At 32.9% G+C, this 20,845-nt stretch overlaps 1 protein-coding gene and 1 pseudogene across 1 annotated transcript; one reads left to right on the top strand and one right to left on the bottom strand.

The window, feature by feature from the left end:
- The first annotated feature begins 770 nt into the window (after positions 1-770).
- LOC134700541 (uncharacterized) lies at positions 771-2,730 on the top strand (annotated as a pseudogene).
- Positions 2,731-3,482: 752 nt separating this feature from the next.
- LOC134700543 (ankyrin repeat domain-containing protein 17-like) lies at positions 3,483-20,712 on the bottom strand. Its single transcript, XM_063561924.1, has 8 exons — positions 20,593-20,712; positions 19,933-20,031; positions 19,441-19,542; positions 18,947-19,051; positions 18,201-18,308; positions 13,261-13,332; positions 5,344-5,395; positions 3,483-3,499 (listed from the first exon to the last, which is right to left on the bottom strand). Exons 1-8 carry the CDS (start codon positions 20,710-20,712, stop codon positions 3,483-3,485), a joined length of 675 nt encoding a protein of 224 aa, XP_063417994.1.
- Between the last annotated feature and the right edge of the window lie 133 nt (positions 20,713-20,845).

Here is a 20,845-nt window from a genome sequence, read left to right on the forward strand (position 1 = left end):
TATTCTGAAATACTATTTCTAGTAGTTTAAAACGAAATTTGTGCTGTATTGCAAAACTTTGCTTACACACAGTAATGACAGTTACACACGCAAAAACGAAATTCAGTCAAAAGTTATTCATATCATTGTACCGTTGCATTTTGGAAAATCTAAAAAGAAACAACAACACAAATATACAATATCAAACAAAGACCAAGATGTGCTGTAGGTGGATTTTGTACTATTTGCGTGCAATTCTGTTCTGATCTATTCAGATATTTAGAAATGTTTTGCGTGTAATTTAGTTCAATGACATTTCTATTTAGAAATTGAAAGTAAGAGGGAAACATTTGCATAATACATGTGTACATATATTTCGAAAACTAATAACTTTCAAAATAAAACCTTTTAAACCTCCTTTTCCATGTATGCCGACAACTTTAAAATTAGTATTCACAGGGCAATGCAATTCCCGATCTATGCATCCGTGGGTCTTACAATTTTGCGTCCGTCCGTCCGTCTGCGTGATTAAGGTAACAATTTTGAAAGATGTAAACTGTGATGTCGGATTTATAAATAATAAACCAAAATTTCATCTTAAAAACCCGTTTATTTTGAAATTTGAACTACTATAATTTAAGTAGATAGTATTTGAGATTTTGATCTACCTGTCACAAATCACTGGTGAACTATAATGGCGTAAAGCGCGACAACCAGTCGTATAGAAAAATTCTGTTGGTTCAATTTGTCTTTAATTTCATTCCTTTTTAATGTTGTAGTAAATTTCTGAAATGGACTGGTTCAATAACATAGGATGCGAAGAACTAGAAAATGAAGCAGTTGCCTATTTTGAACAATATATAGGGCCAATACCAGAGGTTTTGGCATCAAGCAATAATGAACTGAATGTGTCTGATAACAGCGATTCCGATATTGAAAATGATGAATCTGATATTGAAAATATATGTGACACAAATCAAGCTTAGACCTGGGAATTTTATTCCACTTCCGTCATTCAAGATCAATCGGAAAATACATGTTTTCTTAATCAAAATGATGAATTAGAGGATCCTTCCCGACTTCGAATAAATGCTTTATTTGCTAACGACTGTAATTGTACAAAAAAATGTTTAACAAAACTTTCCACATTCAGAGAACAGGCCTATGATGTTTTATTATCTGTTTGTGAATTTACAAAAGAAGAGCGTGACATATACTTGCTTTCAAAATTAGAAAACTTAGAAATAACAGACTCGGTTTTCAGAGGAGGAAGGAGAGAACGAAAACGATACCGATATTCTTTTCAAGGAGTTGAGATATGCGAGTTCAAATGGAGAAATATTTATAACATTGGGAGGAGCGAATTTAAAAGTTTAAAACAGCACTTAAATGCAAATGGCGTAACCCCTCGATCACATGGTCTTAGTGGAAGAAAATCGAATCACGGACATTCATTTGAAGTGATTGAAAATACGATAAAATTTATCAAGCGGTATGCTGATGAATTTGGTCTCCCTCTCCCGGCTGCGCCTCGGGTAACCGACAATACCCCTCCTATTCTGCTACCTTGTAGCGAAAGCAAGAAATATGTACACTCCAAATATGTTAGTTCATGCGTAAACTCAGAAAAACAATATGTTCAACTAACCGTATTTAAAGAAGTTTGGAATGCATGTGTCCCTCATATTCAATTTATGAAACCAAAGACGAATCTGTGTAAAACGTGCTTTCAGTTGAGGGAGGAAATTTCCGGATCTATTTCAGAAGACGCGAAATTAGTGACAACTCAAAAATTAATTGACCATAAACAGTCTGCGCGGACGGAGCGCGAGTATTATAAATTATGAACACAAAGATCACATGATGAATTAAAGTTTCCAATAGGAAAGTATAACACTCCATGTTAAAAAAAAATGTTCATTACACTTTTGACTTTTCACAATATGTAAACTTGCCACATTCGTCTCAACAAGTTGGAGCTCTTTACTTTTTAACACCTCGAAAGGTTCAAATATTTGGAGTTTGCGATGAAAACTTTTCAATGCAAACTAATTATTTGATTGACAAGCAACAAACAATCGGAGAAAATGGAAGTGGGACACATGGACCCAATGCTGTTTTAAGTATGCTCCACCATTATCTGCATGGTAATACTTACGGTGAAAAGGCGTGTCATGTCCATGCTGTTAATTCCGTAGGACAAAACAAAAATAAAACTACCTTACATTATCTGTTATGGAGGTGCGCAAAGGGTTTACACAAAACTATTAATTTGCATTTTATGATTGCTGGGCACACAAAATGTTTATGTGACGCATGTTTTGGCATGTTGAAAAAAAAATTTAGAAAGTCGGACGTAAACACTGTTTTGCAACTGGTTAAAATTGTTGACAATTCTGCCAAATGCCATAGGTCAGAAGTTTTTCATGAAAATGACGATGACGAAAACAATTTAAAGTGGTACAGATGGGATAATTTCTTCACTAAATATTTTAAACCACTAAGAGGTATAGGAAAATTCCATCACTTCAGATTTACCAGTGACGAAGTAGAAGTCTTATTTGCAAGAGAAACTCTTGATCAACCGGAGAAAAGAGCACAAACCTACCGGAGTTGCTCACGACACTTCCAGAAGTAATTCAGCCAGCAGGGCTGACAGAGGAGAGAAGACGCTATCTGTTCAATGAAGTCCGTCCTTTTGTTCAGTTTAATTTCCGTGACGAATTTTGTCCTCGTGCTTCAGAGGAGTAACATTTTTCATATACTGGTAAAAGTTGGATTGAAAACTTTATATATTAGAAAGCTGCTGACACTATAGCGTCATAGTTTGTTAGTATCTTAGTATTATAGTGATTAATCTCTAATTAAGCTATTTGAACCCACCTTCTCTGTTTTTGTGATTCATTAGATAGGTACTTCACTTGACCCATATATAATTGCATCTTTTAGTATTGTGATTGTTTTATGTTATAAAGTCAACCTGTAGCTTTGATAAATAAAAATGATAGAATCTGAAGCGAGACGATGTATGAAATATTCTTGCTTTGTACGATATCAAGACAAAATATTCAACTCAAACACGCCCAAACATAAAAAGGTGCACTCGATTTTCTCCTTTTGATACTATTGTTACTAATTTTTTGGAATTTTTTCTTGAGTCACAAAATGGAAGGGCAGACACAAAAATTACTGAACTGATAGATTGATATGTTTTCCTTCCGAGGTAATTTTGTTTTTTAAATCGGATATTATGCATTTTTTCCATCCAACTTGAAAGATACCCATGTCGTCGACTTGATATCTAACTATTCTGCTTAACTATGTACTAGATAAATTGAAAACTTATGCAAATGTTGTTGTTTTTTTAAATAAAACACTTCGTGATTGAGAAGAAAATGTGAATTTTGTTTGTTTCTTTTAACTTTTAAAATTTTTGTCACTAAAGTAATCATTACAGTACACATTTATCGCCTTCTCTATCAAAGAGCTTCGATTCTTTTGTTCTATTTAAAGGCCATTCCTACATAGTAAACAACATCCATTTACAAAATATTTTGTACACACGTTGATAATTTTGTATTGGAGGAACTTTTTTTTGAATGAACCCTACTCTTCAAGTATAAAGACACAGAGTAACGTTCGTCGTATCATGATTTCAAAGCTTTCAACATCGATTTCAAACAAATGCTATGAAACTCTGAGTGTTCATGTCAAACACTCACGTGATACAAAACGGACAAGACCTTATACGGGAAAGATAAAACCCGAGGATTCCGGTAAAAAAGTTTTGAGCAGGAAATACAAATATAAGATTTTTTGTAGGAACGGAAAAATAAAATAAAATCTGGCTGGTAAATACAAATAAAAGATTTTCAGGCGGAACGAATTTAAAGGGTCGTTCGGTAAAGGGCAAACAAACAAAATTTTAATTTAAGCCTCATCAATACAATGCAATTGATTGGATAAAGTCGTACAGTAAACATGTTGTCATTCTGCATACTGTTGTCAAGTCACAATTTATGACAAAAATAAGCAAAGACCCATCAAAACAACATCTGATAAACAAATTTGATAATACTTTTAGATATTTGGATGATATTTTGGCTCTCAATAATGACGACTTCAGTATGTATATTAATGAAATTTATCCTGCTGAACTTACTTTAAATAAAGCTAATACTAACAATGACCACTGCCCTTTCCTCGATCTGGATATCTATATCACTAACGAAAAGCTGAATACTAAAATTTATGATAAAAGGGATGATTTTTCATTTCTTATCGTTAATTATCCGTTTTTAGATGGTGACGTTCCCTTGTCACCATCTTACGGTGTTTATATATCTCAACTTGTACGATTCGCTCGTGTATGTAACAGTGTTTTAGCTTTTAATGAGAGAAATTTATGTAAATATAGCTCAACATGCAGACTTCTTATACGTTCAGGTATTTCACATCCCATTTTTTATGGAAATATTCTTTATAAAGCACAAAGGTGTCAGTATTCACCTCAGAAACTTACAAAACCTTTGAATAGACTTATTAAGAAGGGATATAATTACGATACTGTTGTCAAGTCATTAAAGATTGCATATTTTGGCGTTAATATTGAGTCACTGATAAGGTTTTTTCGTCGGAATTTAACACATTTATTCTAAAAACCGTTGTTGGCATGACACGGGTTATGTTCTTCTCATATATGTTATGATGTTATGATACTAAACCTCTAACGGGAAGGATTGTGCCTGATGTTCATATGATGAAATCATAATCTTTCAGTCAGTTTAATTGAAGTCTGGAGCTGGCATGTCAGTTAACTGCTAGTAGTCTGTTGTTATTTAGGTATTATTGTCATTTTGTTTATTTTCTTCGGTTACATCTTCTGACATCATATTCGGACTTCCCTCGAACTGAATTTTAATGTGCGTATTGTTATGCGTTTACTTTTCTACATTGGTTAGAGATATAGGGGTAGGGTTGAGATCTCACAAACATGTTTAACCCCGCCGCATTTTTGCGCCTGTCCCAAGTCAGGAGCCTCTGACCTTTGTTAGTCTTGTATTATTTTAATTTGAGTTTCTTGTGTACAATTTGGAAATTAGTATGGCGTTCATTATTACTGAACTAGTATATATTTGTTTAGGGGCCAGCTGTAGGACGCCTCCGGGTGCGGGAATTTCTCGCTACATTGAAGACCTGTTGGTGACCTTCTGCTGTTGTTTTTTTATTTGGTCGGGTTGTTGTCTCTTTGACACATTCCCCATTTCCATTCTCAATTTTATGTTGTCATTCCGCAATTCCTAGAGTGGGGTATAATCATAAAAATGTGTTAAAACTAATGAAATAAAAGTCAATAAAAATTACCTTCTCTCCCTTGTCCAGCAGTTACACCTGAAGATTTCTCTGACATGACAGTCTGAAAAATGAGTAATATGCACTGTAAATATATCTTCACCAATATCACTTGAAGAACTATTAAAATATTTAAAAGTTTAAAGGGAACATGTTGTTTTTGAATTTGTAAAATCTCCTTGCAGGTATTTCTGTCCAAACACAAATATCACATTATGCAGGAAAAACCTGTCTTACTGATCATTTTGACCAAGTATTAAAGTTTTAAAGATAAAACACAGAAATGAAAATAAACAAGAGGCTCAATCGAACTTGTATCGCTCACCTTGACATTTCTGCCAAAACTAAATTGGATTCATTGATGGATTGATTGACGGTGGTTAACACAACTTTCAGAATTATTTGCTTCATCATTGCAGTCAGTTTTTATTGGCGGAGGAAGCCTGAGTAGCCTTAGGTAACCATGGACCTTCGGCTGGTCAATTCAAGATTGGAGTTGAATGCACCTCATAAACTCATTGTTGGAAGCAGTGTAACAAGATTATTTGGTAAATATAGGAGGTATGTAGATCTTGACAATCAGAGTATTTTTGCTCCTGAGAGATAGTTTTTCAATCAGTTATGGTTTTCAAGATATAAGACAATTAATGATTGATTGATTGTTGGTTCTTTAACATCCATTAGCAAGACAAACACAATCAATGCATTTGACCCTCATGTTCTATTTATATGGCAGTCATATTTTGTATTTTAAGGCTATAATTCCTTTATAAGTCATCCAGTTCTTAAGGTTGTATCAGCAGTTTTATAGACCTTGCATTTCCGATTATTTTTGCAGTTTTTAGTTTTACTTCTCAATCATTGTTTTCATGGATATTGGAAAAGCATTAAAATTTGTAAAAAAATGTCATTTAAGGATGTTTGCTGCTCAGTTTCAAAATAAATAACTTTCCATAAAACTAGTATATAATGATAGGCAGGGGTGTGGAAATATTTGTTGTGAGCACTTGTCCCCGGGCAAGTGAAACCTACAATTGTACTTGTCCGGAAAAAAATTTACTTGCCCTGATGATCCCAATAAATATTGAAGTATTTCTTGTTAGCTAATATATGATTCTTACTTAGTACTGCTGTGCATCACAAACAAATGAAATTTATTTGTTTATACATGTTATATGTGTAGGAAAGTAGGAAATGGGTTAACATCAATGGGACAGAAACCTAACAGCAAACCAACCAATGAAATGACATGTAAAGGACAATTTTGCAGCAGTTTTTGAATAAAAATTGTAGCCAGTAGGTACATAATATACTTAATTTGAGTACAGTGATTGAAGAAATGTAAACTAAATAATAGTTAAACTATTGATTTTGTGGTGTTTCTCTCAACTGACACACTTGTATTTTTCTTGATTATTTGTTATTGTATTGACGGGCAATTAAAGCGTTCCTTCTATTTACCACTTTGACAACACACAATGTTGACCTTTCATCTATAAATAAGACAAAAACTTAATGTGTTTTCCCGAATTTCCATAGTCATAGATAGCCAGGGGCAATCTGATATCCACGATGTCTAAAATTCTCGCTTCCGTTTTTTTTTAATACTCTGTGTCCTCCATTTACATTTAAGGTTTTCTACTCGACTCATGACTCTTTTTGTCTTGCTTGCCCAAATTTTTATTAAGTAATTATCAATCTGAATCTCGATACAAAATTTAAAGAAATGACACTTCTGGTAAATGATGGATAAAACCTAATCGACAATCCTGGGTCAATGGACAAAGCCAATGCAATGTTACGCGACTCGGGTTCGCATACTTATTTTAATTTATTTTGGTAATCGATCTATTTCCGGTCTCACGTAATATTAATCGTCATGAACATTGATGAGTTACTTGCTAAACAATGGTTTCTTTTACATAAATTAAACATCTTTATACGTTTTGAAATTAGTTTTACTTATAAATGTTGTTGTTGGATTTGAACTTTGTTTTGTATAATTTTTTACTTGTCCACGGGCAACCAAGACAAAAATAATTAATTGTCCGGTTGTTCAAATACATGTACGAGTCGGGTGAGTCGGGCATAGCATTTCCACACCCCTGATAGGGGACTAATTGAGGATTCAAAAAAGAAAACAAAATATGGGGGTCAATGTGCTTGTTTTCAAAATATTAGCCAATGGAATTTTGGCAGGAAGATGTTATCTCTTGATTTTTCATAGCTTTGTCATTGACCAGTTAAAGTTCTCAAAAACTGTTAAAAAATAAATAAGATTTTATAAGACTTTTACAAATGGCTTATATTTATACATGCAAAAGATTTATAAAAAGAAATATTGGGGTCCATGGGCAAATTTTTTTAAGGCATTCAAATGGATAAAACCAGAGGATTTCGAAAATCTGACAAAAATTCCAAAACATGAAATGGCAAACATCCTTAAGGTCAAAAAGGTAGCAACCATTTGATTTTCTGGGGGGCTATGGGTTTTTTTTCTGGACAAATTTTTTTTCCGCCTTCAGCGAAAGACAATCTATTTTTTTGGCGACAAGTCGAAAACAATTTTTTTTCTTTCAATTTTAGCATTAAATATAGTAGCATCTAAGGGTGAAACAAACATTTTTTTTTCTCAGGGTCAAAAACAAATTATTTTTTCTCTCCAAAAACTGGAAACAAACTTTTTTTCCAAAAAAAAACCATAGCCCCCCCCCCCCCCCCCCCCAGAAAATCAAATGGTTGCTGCCTAACTCCTATGGTCCATTGTTTTTGGTCAGGTTGACATTTTTAGATCATGTTTTTATTGATCTCTCCTGCTTTAAACAGTTTTTTCATATCTCATAAGGTTTGTTTTTTAGATAAGAGACAAAAAAAAAGAAAACAAGCATTTTGAGACTATTGCATTGCAATACAGCCACTGTTAACTATTCATTTTGTCGAAACAAAATTATAATTTGATCTATTAATTGTCATGTTGTTAACTATATAACAAATATTACATCAATATCTTCAACCATGACGGAATAAGATGTGGTAAACTGAGTTTTGCGTGAATCCCAAGAACCATAACTCTGCAAACTGATTATCAGAACCAAAATAACATTTGATCTTGAACTATAACTTGTCACGGTAACACTATGTACCAAATATCAAATCAATATCTTCAAGCATAATAAAAAAAAGCTTTTTGAAAAAATGATTTCAAGTCCAAGGACAAAAATTGAGAACAAAATCATCAGTCCGGAATAAAATTTGAACTTGATCTGTAACTTTTCATGGTCAAACTATATACCAAATATCAAATCATAATCTTAAAGCATGACAAAAAAAAATGTGTGGAATACTGATTACTTGCTTGAAATTCCTATGTCAAAGGGCGATAACTTTTCAAACTAGAGGCTCTAAAGAGCCTGTGTCGCTCACCTTGGTATATGAGAATATTAAACAAAAGTAGCAGATAGATTCATGACAAAATTGTGTTTTGGTGATGGTGATGTGTTTGTACATCTTACTTTACTGAACATTCTTGCTGCTTACAGGTTATCTCTATCTATAATAGTAATCAAGATAATAACCAAAAACAGCAAAATTTCCTTAAAAATTACCAATTTAGGGGAAGCAACCCAACAACGGGTTGTCCGATTCATCTGAAAATTTCAGGGCAGATAGATCTTGACCTGATGAACAATTAAACCCCTGTCAGATTTGCTCTAAATGCTTTGGTTTTTGAGTAATAAGCCAAAAACCGCATTTTACCCCTATGTTCTATTTTTAGCCATGGCGGCCATCTTGGTTGGTTGACTTGGTCATCGGACTTAGTCGAAAAAGCGAGACTAAGCGATCCTACATTCCGTCGGCGTCGGCGTCGTCAACAAATATTCACTCTGTGGTTAAAGTTTTTGAAATTTTAATAACTTTCTTAAACTATACTGGATTTCTACCAAACTTTGACAGAAGCTTGTTTATGATCATTAGATAGTATCCAGAAGTAAATTTTGTAAAAATAAAATTCCATTTTTTCCGTATTTTACTATAAATGGACTTAGTTTTTTCTGCAGGGAAACAAAACATTCACTCTGTGGTTAAAGTTTTTAGAATTTTAATAACTTTCTCAAACTATCCTGGGTTTGTACCAAACTTGGACAGAAGCTTGTTTATGATCATCAGATAATATCCAGAAGTAAATTTTGAAAAAATAAAATTCCATTTATTCCATATTTTACTTATAAATGGACTTAGTTTTTTCTGCGGGGAAACATTACATTCACTCTGTGGTTAAAGGTTTTAGAACTTTCTTAAACTATCCTGGGTTTGTACCAAACTTGGACAGAAGCTTGTTTATGATCATAAGATAGTATCCAGAAGTAAATTTTGGAAATAAATAAATCCATTTTTTCCATATTTTACTTTTAAATGGACTTAGTTTTTCTCCAGGGAACTATTACATTCACCTTGTGGTTAAATTTTTAAAAATTTTAATAACTTTCTTAAACTATCCTGGGTTTGTACCAAACTTGGACAGAAGCTTGTTTATGATCATAAGATAGTATCCAGAAGTAAATTTTGGAAATAAATAAATCCATTTTTTCCATATTTTACTTTTAAATGGACTTAGTTTTTCTCCAGGGAACTATTACATTCACCTTGTGGTTAAATTTTTAAAAATTTTAATAACTTTCTTAAACTATCCTGGGTTTGTACCAAACTTGGACAGAAGCTTATTTATGATCATAATATTGTATCCAGAAGTAAAGTTTGTAAAAAGATTACTCCGTTTTTTCTGTAATTTACTTTTAAATGGACTTAGATTTTCTTACAATCATAAAATAGTAACAAGTGGAATATTTTTATTGATTTTTTTCCTCATTGTTGTTGAGCCTGCAATTTACAGCAAAAATAGGCGAGACACTGGGTTCCGCGGAACCCTTACAAATTTTTTAAACTAGCTACCCCAATGATGATTGTGGCCATGTTTGGTAAAATTTGGGCTGGTAGTTTCAGAGGAGAATATTTGTGTAAAAGTTAACGACGAAGGACGCAGGACAACGACGACACCTGACATCGGGCGCCAAGTGATGGGAAAAGCTCACTTTGCCCTTTGGGAGAGGTGAGCTAAAAATCATCGGATAGATCTGTAATTTTGTCATGGTAAAACTATATATACCAAATATTAAATCAAAATCTTAAATATAAACTAGAGGCTCTAAAGAGCCTGTGTCGCTCACCTTGGTCTATGAGAATATTAAACAAAGGACGCAGATGGATTGATAACAAAATTGTGTTTTGATGATGGTGATGTGTTTGTACATCTTACTTTACTGAACATTCTTGCTGCTTACAATTATCTCTATCTATAATGAACTTGGCCCAGTAGTTTCAGTGGAAAATTGTTAAAAATTGACTGTAAAGGACAATAACTCCTTAGGGGGTCAATTGACCATTTCGGTCATGTTGACTTATTTGTAAATCTTACTTTGTTGAACATAATTGCTGTTTACAGTTTATCTCTATCTATAATAATATTCAAGATAATAACCAAAAACAGCAAAATTCCTTAAAAATACCAATTCAGGTGCAGCAACCCAACATCGGGTTGTCCGATTTATCTGAAAATTTCAGGGCAGATAGATCTTGACCTGATAAACAATTTTACTTCATCAGATTTTCTCTAAATGCTTCGGTTTTTTAGTTATAAGCCAAAAACTGCATTTTACCTCTATGTTCTATTTTTAGCATTGGAGGCCATCTTGGATGAATGGCCGGGTCACAAGACACATTTTTTAAACTACATACCCCAAAGATGATTGTGGCCAAGTTTGGATTAATTTGGCATAGTAGTTTCAGAGGAGAAGATTTTTGTAAAAGATAACTATGATTTACGAAAAATGGTGAAAAATTGACTATAAAGAGCATAACTCCTAAAGGGGTCAACTGACCATTTTGGTCTTGTTGACTTATTTGTAAATCTTACTTTGCTGAACATTATTGCTGTTTACAGTTTATCTCTATCTATAATAATACTCTAGATAATAACCAAAAAACAGCCAAATTTCCCTCAAATGACCAATTCGCCGAATTTCAGGGGCAGCAACCCAACAACGGGTTGTCCAATTCATCTGAAAATTTCAGGGCAGATAGATCTTGACCTGATAAACAATTTTACCACTTGTCAGATTTTGCTTAAATGCTTTGGTTTTTGAGTTATAAGCCAAAAACTGCATTTTACCCCTATGTTATATTTTTTAGCCATGGCGGCCATCTTGGTTCGATGGCGGGGTCACCGGACACATTTTTTAAACTAGATACCCCAATGATGATTGTGGCCAAGTTTGATTTAATTTGGCCCAGTAGTTTCAGGAGAAGATTTTTGTAAAAGTTAACGACGCCGGACGCTGGACGCCAAGTGATGGGAAAAGCTCACTTGGCCCTTTGGGCCAGGTGAGCTAAAAAGATGATGTGGTATGATTGCCAATGAGATATTTGTTCGGCCTAAATAATGTTCCACTAGAAAACTTTGTCATAAACAATGTCATAATAGCTGTTCCTGTTGGGAAAAAAAATTCTATATCATTTATTTGGTTAGGAACATATACTGTTATATTTATTCCACTGGAAATAATATTCCAAAATACTTTTTCCATTTGGAACTTATATAATAAAGGAACTTCTATATCAAGACAGAGACAACTCTTCACAAGAGACCAAATGACACAGAAATTAACAAATGTAGGTCACCGTACAGCCTTTAACAATAAGCAAAGCTATAAAAGGCCCCAAAACGACAAATGTAAAAAAATTCAAACAAAACAAGAGGCTGTCACAACGACAGCAAACCGGATTTATTAACATTTATTTGTGTCCTACCAATATCACAAGAACCATAACTGATGAAGGGTGAAAGTTAAAATCGTCATTATTGAACTTGACCTCTATTTTGTCATCAGTAACAACATATTAAAATTTGGGAAGCTTTGGTTGAACAGTTCATGCGTAAATGCATGGACACGACTGGAAATGCCATTTTTCAATCTTTCAAGAACCATAACTCCTGAAGGGTAAAAGTCAAAATCGTCATTATAGAACTTGACCTTTATTTTGTTGTCTGTAACAACATATTAAAATTTGAAAAGCTTTGGTTGAACGGTTCATGAGTAAATGCACGGACAACATTTGGTTGCCGCCCGGCCGCCGTACATCCCCAAATCAATAACCAACATTTTTGTCACAAAAAAATGAACGCAAAACAAATAGGTAACACAGCAACAAAAGACAACCACTGGATTTCAGGCTCCTGACTTGGGACAGCAATACAAAAAAAATGTGTGGAAACCCAATTGCTGAAGTGAATTTAGGTAGTCATGCCACACGAAGAACACAAACTCACAACCTGAATGTTAAAAGCCTAGTGATAACTGAGTAGTCAACTAGGTAAAGGATACTTGCAAAGTTTTACGAAGGCAAAGCCTAAAATACAATACAGTTATCTCCATTCTTAAGCATTCTACATAAAATTAAAAAAAAAAACACAGTTAATTGTCGACATACTGTCTGTGAAAGAATATCATAAATCGAATTTAAAAAAACTTGCTCTCGCCTCGTTCACTCTAGAACATGTAGAATGAAATAGAAGACATCTATAAATTTTGTTGATTATTGAAGAAATCACATAACAATAAATTAGTGAATTGAAAAATGATGGCTTAGCTAGTTAAAGTTCCCAAATATATGATGTTGTCCAATCAAAATTGTGTTAACAAATAATTGCATTACAATTTGATTTTTTTTTCAAGATTTATGGTTAATTGTTTAAAGATTTTTCTCCTGAAGAATCTTGGTTTAGCAGCATTTGTTTTCTTGGTTTTGTATTTCTTTTTATTTTGTAACTTATTTTCTACTTGTAGCATTTGTAATTCAACACTATATTTGTACCTGTAAGTATTCCATCACTTCTTTATACTGTCCGTTCATCCCTTCTGCTGCTGTGTCGTATGGAGTCTTACCCTGAAATACACGTAACAGATAAATCTTTATATTGCTTTCATCTTTTTTACATATCTTACAATTAGTAGCTGGGTGGTGTTTTATTTTATCTTTACATATATGCTAACCATAACATTTTCATTCATATATCTCTTTAGACAACATTCAGATTATTGTTCACAATTTTCTGAAGACTTCAAATAGGCTTTTAACTCTTTTTTATAAAGGATATGAATAAATGCTTCATCTGTCCCCTTTTGGTCTTGATTTTTGTTGCAGTTTCAAGAATGATAAATGCATCCTTATATCTACACAAAGGGTGTGGGATATGGGGGGATTTCATCCTTAACTATCTTTTTATATTTTTTGGACACATTACAAATGTATCATGATTATTGAGTTCTTTATATTCTTATATTATTCTCTATTCTTTATATTATTGTATCGAATTATTATTTTATTGTATCGAATAATTCTCTATTCATTAACTGTTTGCCTATACATGTATCTCGATAAACCCTCTACATCCTCCTATATCTGTATAAACCCATTCACTCCCTCCTGCATTAGTGTACCCATCCACAACCTTCTATATTTGTATACCCCATCCACATCCTCCTCTACCTGTATTCCCCACCCACACCCTCTAACATCTGAATATCCCACTCACACCCTCCTATATATGTATACCCCCTCCCCACCCTCCTATATCTGTATACCCCTTCCCTACCCTCCTATATCTGTATACCCCTTCCCTACCCTCCTATATCTGTAAAACCCCTCAACACCCTCCTATGTCTTTATACCCTATCCAAAGTCTCCTATATTTGAATAGCCCATCCACTGTTGAGATTGTCGCTGGAACGTAACATCCGTACTTTTGTACTTGTTCATTTTTTGACGTCATATTATCATGTGACAACTCCGTGGGTGGAAATACATTTGTTGTATATGAATATAATGGCTAAACAGTTGTCTTTACATACATTGCCTTAATTATCATCTATATACACACCCTCCTATATCTATATAGCCCATACACATCCTTCTATATCTGTATATCCATCCACACCCTCCTATATCTGTATACCCCATCCTTACCCTCCTATATCTGTAAACCCCATCCACACCCTTCTCTATCTGTATATCCCATCCACACCCTCCTATATATGTATATCCCATCCACACCCTTCTATATCTGTATATCCCATCCACACTCTTTTATATCTGTATACCCCATCCACACCCTCCTATATCTGTATACCCCATCCACACCCTCCTATATCTGTATATCCCATCCACACCCTTCTATATCTGTATATCCCATCCAAACCCTTCTATATCTGTATATCCCATCCACACCCTCCTATATATGTATAGTCCATACACATCCTCCTATATCTGTAAACATATACACACCCTCCTAGATATGCATACCCCATACACACCCTCCTATGTCTGTATACCCTATCCACACCCTCCTATATCTGTATACCCCATCCACACTCTCCTATATCTGTAAACACTATCCACCCTCTCCTATATCTGTATACCCTATCCACACCCTCCTATATCTGTATACCCTATCCAGTATCCACACTCTCCTATATCTGTATACCCCATCCACACCCTCCTATATCTGTATACCCCATCCACACCCTCCTATATCTGTATACCCTATCTACACCCTCCTATATCTGTATACCCTATCCACACCCTCCTATATCTGTATACCCTATCAACACCCTCCTATATCTGTATACCCTATCTACACCCTCCTATATCTCAGGGATGATTCCAGGTGTTTTCAAATGGGTCCCTTGAACATCAAATTAGGAATTTTTATTCTAATTTGGAATTTTTATTCTAATTGGGAATTTTTTAAGCATAAAATCTAAGACGAAATAACATTATTTTCCTGAAAAACGGAAAATGTATATTATTAAGTTTAACCTGTACACTGATGTTCATGTAAGTTGTAACATTTTGAATAATTCTGGATGGGCTACTGTCATTACATGAACATCATTGAACATGATGCACTAGTCTATCATCTTAGCTATAGTTACCTAGGCCTATTACAAAAACATATATTTCAGCTAACATAAACCACTGAAAAAAATCATTCATCGGGTATTTTTTCAACAGCAGGTCATCTCTATAAATTTACCTGAATTCAAATGGATTTCAAATTTAACATGTCAATTGTCGAATTCAGAAAAGCAATTACAAAAGTTCATATACTTGATTGATAAGATATTTAAAGCATTGAACCAGTGTTCTTTAAAATTATTTGGATCATCTTCAAAACTTTTGAAATAGTTCAATAATGATGACATTGTATTTCATGAATGGTCTATTTTATGGAAAACCATAGTACACATTGTTTAACTGTTTGCCTGTTTCATTTTTAGCCATTGCGTTACACAACATAGAAAACTAAAGAATAAACAGCACGAACCCCACATCAAATACATAAGGGCTGATTAGTCAGTCAAGGACTTAAAATACATGCATGTTTAGAATCGACACCCAATTGCACCCATCTTCACTTGGTCAAAAACTGAAAAACGTCCTTCTCAAGGCTGGGTTTTTAAGTCTATCTATTGCTCTCTCTCTCTTTACAGAATGTCTACATGTTTCCGACTTTTTGCAAGAGCAAATGGAATGAAATCAAATGTACATAAAATGTTTGCCAAAATTTAATTGCAACAAGTTCTCGAAGAAGAGTGACTGTTTGAAAATGATGCTGTTTGCTGTTTATTCATGAAATTATTATGTTTATCAAAACATGTATATGTATCAACACTACTATGCGAAATTATTGAAAGAGATAAAGAAAATGAAGCAGCATTGTGTTTATTGCTAGACAATTAGGTAGAAGAGGTAAAAAGTTGGACATTCTAAATACAGAAGAGGCAGACGAACTTATTAATGTCATGGACATTCTTTTTGGAGAAATGAGTATATAAAACTTTTTAAAATATGATCAAATTAAATACCATTACATCGGCTTTAATGATCTCTTTTGACTTCCTGCAAGCGTACAAGTAGTAATGCCATTGTTTATTCATTTATGTGTCTGTCTGTCCGTCTCTGTCATGAAAAAAAAAATCGGATGAATCGGAAAACAAACGTAAACTAGGAAACTGACAAAGTCAAGAAAAGACACCATCGGTCATAAAAAAAAATCAGAAATGTTTCACAAGAAAATCGAAATTGATGGAGATTCTTCCATTGGTATTTAAAAAGGTTGTGTATCCAAAGTACATTTAAGATAAATTGGTGAATGAATCTTGAAAAGACAGGCCGATGGATAAGTAATTTTGTATCTTGCCTTGTAATTCAATCTAAACCCATCTATGGTACTTACTGCCATTTTAAACCATGTAAATTTGCCATGTTTATCCGTATTTACTTTTCTTCTATCAAAATGAAATTTGATATATTTTTGTATGAAAAAAACAAAGACAGAACTGCATCGATTTCTATACAAATATTGGCAAACTGTGTGCACAACAATCTTAAAGGCATCGTCCTATAATTCATCCGAAGTCCGTGCCTTATTCTACGTAAAATATGAATGAAACAACACCATTGTATAAGAATCAGTACAAGATCTTCATACGCTATTCATTTTTTTTTATTTAAAAAAATTGGAAATTAAGATACAATTACAATCAGCAGGGCTCTTCATTTAGTAGTGTCACCAAATAAATATCAAGCCCAAAGACGTCTTATCCTCTCGAACTACTTTATTCTAAAGTGATTATGAAACTGAAAAATGATAGAAACGAATACCAAGCGATTTGAAATTGAAAATGATCACCAAAGCATCATGTATATTTGCATGTATGCATCTTGATAGACAATAGTCACAAAATAATTTTTCAGCACAAAATAGCTCCTGCTTCTAATATCATTTAATAATTAACATTTCTGAGATATTTATACTTTTTATTATTATTTTTTCACCTTTCCACGTGTTTTACAACCTTACGTGCGAAACCTATTCTCAGACATGCTTTAAGATGTTATGAAAGGGTATTCATGAAAGGTAATCGTATATATAGATATAGTAATTTCGTTTTGAATTGCATTTGCAGTTAAAAAAATAAGTGTCCGCAATTTGACGATAAGGTCCGTATTTTAACTCCCTATGTCCGCATTTACCCGACTGAGCATTTCTGCGGGTTTTTAGTATTTCTAATCTACCAATCAAGAGAGATGACATAAAACCACGGGAAATAGTCCGTTTGATACCCCTCTATCCTTTCCTTTCCAGTGCAACCACCAGTATGTCCGCAATTGGCCTCTACGTTATCCAAACTTCCGGATTTTAAAAATTGTCTGCAATTAGGCGAATTTCCCCTATTGTCTAGTTAATTTCTTGATTCAAAAAATTATCTGTCATTTCCCACCTCAAGTCTTTGTTTGCATCTGTTTAAACATTAAAAACACGATGAACGCATTGCTTAGAATATTTTGATACCAATTAATAATTTTGCTATAATTGTCAAGACAACAGATTGTTGTTTGACAGTTTATTTAAACTGGTTTTAGTCCAATCTTATTGTTTATCCATACACATTTTTGAATAAAAATAAACATTTCTGGTACAACTAATCACCCAAAATGTGCAAGTGGTCTAAATAAAAGCATTAGATGTTGGGAGATTTTGGTAAAAATATGATGTTCATGTGTTTTATAGTAAAATTTAGCCATCCAAGTCTATAAAACATTTTCATATTTTAAGTCCAATTAACACGATCATATGACTTTTGATTATAGCCTTGAAAAAAAAAACATTCGACCAACAATATCTTATACATCTTTTTAGTGATTCATACTTAATAGTTGAACACTGGGTAAATACTATAAAATATTACCTTATATGTTTTAATCAAGGAACTGGCACCTCCTTGTTCTACCAGACATCTTGTGATCTGTAGATATCCACTCTCAGCAGCATGATGTAAAGCTGTGTATTCATCCTTCTATAATATAACCAAATAACATGTAACTATAATGTACAATACTTTGTTGTCAATATCAATAATATACAACATATCCTACAACTGACATTAAAACTTTTCTGATAAACTGGACAATGTTGTGTAATAAATATAAACATGATAAACAAAATATATATCACATGAATCAGTGGTCAAAACTGAATACAATGACCAGTCACACTTGTATTTATATTGTATATAAACAATAAATAAACATGTTTTGTTGTGAAATGTCAAAAACTTCCATTAAACCTGATATCTTAAAAAAATATTTTTTTCAAGAAATGTGTGAAATAATTATATCAATGGATTCAGTAGAAAAAAACAAGTAAAATGAGACCCCACTTTATATGATTCTTACACATATTTGTTTCTTAAAACTGTCTAATTAACAAAAGGAATTAGTGTAGATTCAGTGTAATTGTTAATTTTACAAAAAATATTTTTTTTAAAGAAACATGAAAAGGAGTAATATTTTCTAATTTAGAACAATAATATGAGTAAAATGAGACCCCACTTGATATAAGTATTACACATATTTGTTCATTAAACCTGTCTAATTAACAACATGATTTAGTGTAGATTAATAGTAATGTGATCAGACTAAGTAGATAACATACTATATCTGTGATGTCGATCTTACATCCTCTATCAATGAGGAGACGACAGATCTCCAGGTGTCCTTCCTTGGCAGCCTCCATTAATGCTGTCCCTCCACCATACGTCTGGAATAATACAACTGACATCAAAACTTGTCTGATAAACTGGACAATGTTGTGTAATAAATATAAACTAAATATATATCACATGAATCAGTGGTCAAAACTGAATAAAATGACCAGTCACACTTGTATTTATATTGTATATAAACAATAATTAAACATGTTTTGTTGTGAAATGTCAAAACTTCCATTAAACCGGATATTTTAAAAAAATATTTTTTTCAAGAAATGTGTAAAATAATTATATCAATGGATTCAGTAGAACAAAACAAACAAAATGAGACCCCACTTTATATGATTCTTACACATATTTGTTTATTAAACCTGTCTAATTAACAACATGATTTAGTGTAGATTAATAGTAATGTGATCAGACTAAGTAGATAACATACTGTTGATGTGATGTCGATCATACATCCTCTATCAATGAGGAGACGACAGATCTCCAGGTGTCCTTCCCTGGCAGCCCACATTAATGCTGTCCATCCATACTCCTGGAATAATACAACTGACATCAAAACTTGTCTGATAAACTGGACAATGTTGTGTAATAAATATAAACTAAATATATATCACATGAATCATTGCTCAAAACTGAATAAAATGACCAGTCACACTTGTATTTATATTGTATATAAACAATAAATAAACATGTTCTGTTGTGAAATGTCAAAACTTCCATTAAACCTGATATCTTAAAAAAAAAAAAAATTTCAAGAAATGTGTAAAATAATTATATCAATGGATTCAGTAGAACAAAACAAGTAAAATGAGACCCCACTTTATATGATTCTTACACATATTTGTTTATTAAACCTGTCTAATTAACAACATGATTTTGTGTAGATTAATAGTAATGTGATCAGACTAAGTAGATAACATACTGCTGTGATGTCGATCTTACATCCTCTTTCAATGAGGAGTCTACAGATCTCCAGGTATCCAAACATGGCAGCCTTCATTAATGCTGTCTCTCCAATAACCTGGAATAATACAACTGACATCAAAACTTGTCTGATAAACTGGACAATGTTGTGTAATAAATATAAACAAAATATATATCACATGAATCAGTGGTCAAAACTGAATAAAATGACCAGTCACACTTGTATTTATATTGTATATAAACAATAAATAAACATGTTTTGTTGTGAAATGTCAAAACTTCCATTAAACCTGACATCTTAAAAAAAAAAAAAAAATTCAAGAAATGTGTAAAATAATTATATCAATGGATTCAGTAGAACAAAACAAGCAAAATGAGACCCCACTTTATATGATTCTTACACATATTTGTTCATTAAAACTGTCTAATTAACAACAGGAATTAGTGTAGATTCAGTATAATTAATCATTTTAATAAAATATTTTTTTTAAGAAACTTGTAAAAAAGTTATATTTTTTGATTCAGAACAATAATATGAGTAAGATGAGACCCCACTTGATATAATTATTACAAATATTTGTTCATTAAACCTGTATAATTAACAACATGATTTAGTGTAGATTAATAGTAATGTGATCAGACTAAGTAGATAACATACATTTGTGATGTCGGTCTTACATCTTCTATCAATGAGGAGACTACAGATCTCCAGGTGTCCTCCCTCGGCAGCCTTCATTAATGCTGTCCCTCCTATATCCTGGAATAATACAACTGACATTAAAACTTGTCTGATAAACTGGACAATGTTGTGTAATAAATATAAACTAAATATCACATGAATCAGTGGTCAAAACTGTTTTTTTTGTGAGATGTCAAACTTCCATCAGAACTGTCATGTTAATTTTTTTTAT

The sequence above is a fragment of the Mytilus trossulus genome, unplaced genomic scaffold (assembly GCF_036588685.1).
Source record: "Mytilus trossulus isolate FHL-02 unplaced genomic scaffold, PNRI_Mtr1.1.1.hap1 h1tg000158l__unscaffolded, whole genome shotgun sequence".
NCBI lineage: Eukaryota > Metazoa > Mollusca > Bivalvia > Mytilida > Mytilidae > Mytilus > Mytilus trossulus.

Excerpts from the sequence above, each read along its gene's own strand:
- LOC134700543 (XM_063561924.1), bottom strand. The coding sequence starts at position 20,712 with ATGTCAGTTGTATTATTCCAGGATATAGGAGGGACAGCATTAATGAAG. Across the intron at positions 19,052-19,440 it reads TGATCGACATCACATCAACA|ACGTATGGTGGAGGGACAGC; the intron begins GTATGTTATCTA and ends GTATTATTCCAG. Across the intron at positions 18,309-18,946 it reads AGATCGACATCACAGATATA|AAGGATGAATACACAGCTTT; the intron begins GTATGTTATCTA and ends GTTATATTATAG.